The 3689-nt window shown below is 58.0% G+C and overlaps 1 protein-coding gene across 1 annotated transcript in view; it reads left to right on the forward strand.

Annotated features, from left to right (window-relative positions):
* The first annotated feature begins 2835 nt into the window (after positions 1 to 2835).
* The window catches only part of UBE2QL1 (ubiquitin conjugating enzyme E2 QL1), a 45664-nt gene continuing 44810 nt past the window's right edge, over positions 2836 to 3689 (forward strand). The window contains exon 1 of the mRNA XM_027125374.1: positions 2836 to 3685. Coding sequence (XP_026981175.1) covers positions 3426 to 3685 — 260 coding nt within the window. The 5' untranslated portion in view covers positions 2836 to 3425. The remainder of the gene's footprint in view (positions 3686 to 3689) is intronic.

The following is a 3689-nucleotide window of genomic DNA, read 5'->3' on the forward strand; positions in this document are numbered from 1 at the left end:
ATATATTCTTTTTCAGAGTGTTTGAAAATCAAATAAAAGAGAATAATTTAAAAAACAAAACGCAACCTCTACACATTGCTAAGCTGGGTAGGTGCCCATTCATTCCACTGGTGATGTGGAAATTTCTAGAATCTCCTGGGATAGGAGAAGGAGGGGGCCCTTCTTCCCACTGCTGCTGCTAGCATCCCGTCACTGAGGCAAATGTTTGAGTCCACGGACTGGAGGGTTGAGGAAGGGGTATGTTGAGAATACCTACCCGTACTAACATAATAATTGTTACCATTTCAATTTTCCTCCTTCTTGTCTTTTTTCCTACATATAGCTTTATGCAGTTGTAGCTATAGTGTATATAATTTTGCACTCTGCTTTCTTACTTAAAACTATTATGTACATCATAAATTTTATTTTGCTATATAATCTTCATAACTGTAATGTTATTGCTGCATAATATTCTCTCAAGTGGATTAGGTATAATTTACCTTCCACTTATGCTATTGTTGTAAATTTAGGTCGTTTCCAATTTTTAACTAACATTTGCCTTTAGCCCTTTAAAGAGTTGATCAGAGATGCTGAAAGTGTGACAGGTAGATAATAATTAAGATGACCTTTATCTCACCTGTCAGTCTGTCCTGCTTTGGCCTCTTGTCCCAGCATCAGTATTAACTGTGATCCTTTCACTTTCAGAAAAACAAAAACAAACAAAAAAAAACGCCCTGCATCCCAAGAATAAATTATATGATCACCCTAATAATACTTCCAGTCAGAATTAAAGCCCTTACAGATGGCTGCCTGGGATTTCAGTTAAACCATTCCCAAACCACACTGGATGACACCCCTGCTTCAGGTAGGAAACGTTTCTCCAAGGCCTCCCCCTAGGTTAGCTGGCCTGTGGGGATTACAATCACACCTGTGGAGACTTTCTCACCTCCACCTCTGGGACTGGGACTGAAAGCCAACCCCGGCAGAAACCCTGCAGGGCAGTGTACTGTCTGGGGCAGCTGGTCAACCTCAGCACAGGGCTTGGGGGCACAGGGACCAGGATGTAGGCCCCAGCACACGGCTGAGCTGGGCTAGCTGCTGAGCTTCTTTGAAACACAGTTTCTTTACCAATAAAATGGGTCAGATAAAACCCGAGATGGCTTCTGTGGCCGTGAAATGATAAAACAAGTAATGCCTGCCTGTCCCCACCAGTGTCACCTCCCGATCTGCTCACATCCCCTCTTCCCATAGGTTAAATGAACTCAGGGTACTTTACAGACAGACATTGTCATCTTCCTGATCAACGTCTCTTTAAAAATCAGAGCTGGACAGAACGGGTCACACAAAAGCCCATGAGACCAGGACAACTAGATCTCAGTCAGTTGCAGCCAATTTGGTCACCAGCCACTGGTCTTGCCTGGACTGCTGTACTGCCCACTCCCACCCACTGGAAAACAGCCTCCACGGAAAGGCACCTTTATATATAGTCACCGATCCAGGGGACCACGTCCCAGGGTTGCATGCACTTGCCACAAACCGGCGAGGACTGGCGGGCACCTCACTCTACCGGGAAGCAACTCTAGAAAACCGAACCACAGGCCCGTTAGGTCTGAACTTAACTTCCGCGGTGATCTGAAGAGCTATTTTTCACAGGGAAAATTTTTAATAATTTATAAAAAGTGAAAATGGTAAAGACGTTTAAAAACAATCGTCACGGTGACATCAGAATGAACGCGCTCTGCTGATGAATCTAGAGGCTCCTCAAGATGAAAGCCAAACCAGGAACAGCGGTGAAGTTTGGAGTCAGTCCTTGGCCATTTGGGTTTTCGGGGTGATTCCTCCTATATTGCGGGGATCATCACCGCCCCTCCCCATTGCGCAGCTGGGCCACAGACACTAGACTATGCGCGGCGGCGCGATTCCTGCAAACGTTGGACTCTTCCCGGCTTCCCTGGTTGTTCCAGCTTCTGGGGCTCTGAAAGTGCTTTTTGCTTGAAATTTCACCAGATAAAAATAAGTTTCAATGAGTTAAAGGCAGAAAGGGAGGGGAGGGATGAAAGCGTCCAAGTTGAAGGAGGATCCCCACCCCTTCCGCGGCCAGTCCCGAGGTTACCCGCGGGTACCGGGGACTCCAGGGCCGCAGAGTGCCCGCCCCGCGCCCTGAGCGCCCGCTGGCGCCAGAGTCGGATGCGTTTCCCCGCAACCTCTTGGAAATGACTCGAAAGCCAGTGCTCCGTGGTCCCTTCCTTCCCCTTTTGGAACACAGGGACCCCCTGGCGTGGCGGGGAGGAGAGGAGCCAGGCCTGGTCGCAGGGGTGAATTCGCGGAACGGTCATCCTTTAAAGTCGGGATTCGAGGGGTTCTTTAGCGGGTTGCGGAGAGCACGCTTCCCGCATCCTCCTCCCCAGGCCCTGATTCTTTGATCAGTCCTTAGGAGAGCACTGGTTCCGCAGATCCCGGTCCAGGATTGCGGTGTGGACACCAGGCTCCATCTGGTACACACGGGATTCAATAAACAGGTTGCTTTCCATCCTTCTCCGACACCCCTTCCCCTCCGGATTGCTCCAACTAGGTTAAGTGAGGTCGGAGGCTCAGGCCGGGGTTAGAGCCTGGATCCCGGGCAGAAGGACCCGGAGCCTCTGAGACCCTCATTAGCGCGCGCACACACGTGCCCCTTCTCGCTCTGCTCCCCACCCTCGCTCCGCTCCGGCCGGCCGGTCGGCTCCGCGCGGCGCTACCCCGCAGCCCGGCGCGCACCGATGTCTCCCCCCAGCGGCCGTGCGCGTGTCGCCGCAGGAGCCGGGCGGCTGGCGGGCGGCGGGGAAGCGGCGCGGCGCAGGCAGTCCCGCGGCTCCGCCCCGCGCCCCCCTCCCCGGCCGGCAGGACCGCCCCTCCGCGCCGCGCTCGGCTCAGACTGAGCAGACGCCTTTGCAATGTCAGCAGCCGCGGCGGCGGCGGCGGTCGAGGCCCCGCGGTAGCGGCCAGCGCAGCACGGCCCGGCGGGCGCGCACGGCGCGAGCCCGCGGCCGCCTCGCTGCCTTCGGGGCGCTGCGGACGGCTCGGCGCGCCCTGAGGCGGCGCTCGGACTCGAAGCCAGCCCGGCTGCGGCCGCTCACAAAGGACCGCGGACACCAGGCTCCGGGGGGCTGCGCGCAGGGACCGGCCGGGGGACAGCCCGCCGCGGCGCCTCCCCTCCACGCTTCCCCTCCCCGGGCGGCTGGAGCCCGAGCCAGAGCGGGCCCCGTCATATGACAGCGGCGACCCAGCGGCCGGCGAGCGCGCGTGCTGCCCGCTCGGCTGCGCCACGGCCGCCGGCGCCAGGGGGGGCCCGCGCCGCGCCCCGCTGAGTGGTCGCCGGTCGCTGCTGCCCCGCGCCCCCCGCGCCCCGGCTCTCGGGCTCCGGGGGCAGGAGCCGAGGGGAACCCCGCGCCGGCGCCAAGCCTAAAATGGCCACGCTGCTCCGCAAAATCGGGCTCATCCGCCTGCACAACCGGGACACCGAGGACCCCAAGCATCACCACAACCACCGCGGCGGCGGCGGCGGCCAGCAGAGCGCGTCGCTGCGCGGCAAGGGCGGCGCCAAGAGCGGCGGCCACAAGCCGCAGCAGCAGCATCCCGCCGGGGGCGCGGGCGACGCCAGCCCCGGACCCGGCAAGGGCAAGGGCAAGCGCGCGGCGGAGCTGGCCCAGCGCGACAAGCCGCCGCAGCCG

Source organism: Aethalodelphis obliquidens, unplaced genomic scaffold (genome assembly GCF_003676395.1).
Source record: "Aethalodelphis obliquidens isolate GAN/ISIS:26980383/991018 unplaced genomic scaffold, ASM367639v1 scaffold29, whole genome shotgun sequence".
Taxonomy (NCBI): Eukaryota; Metazoa; Chordata; class Mammalia; order Artiodactyla; family Delphinidae; genus Aethalodelphis; species Aethalodelphis obliquidens.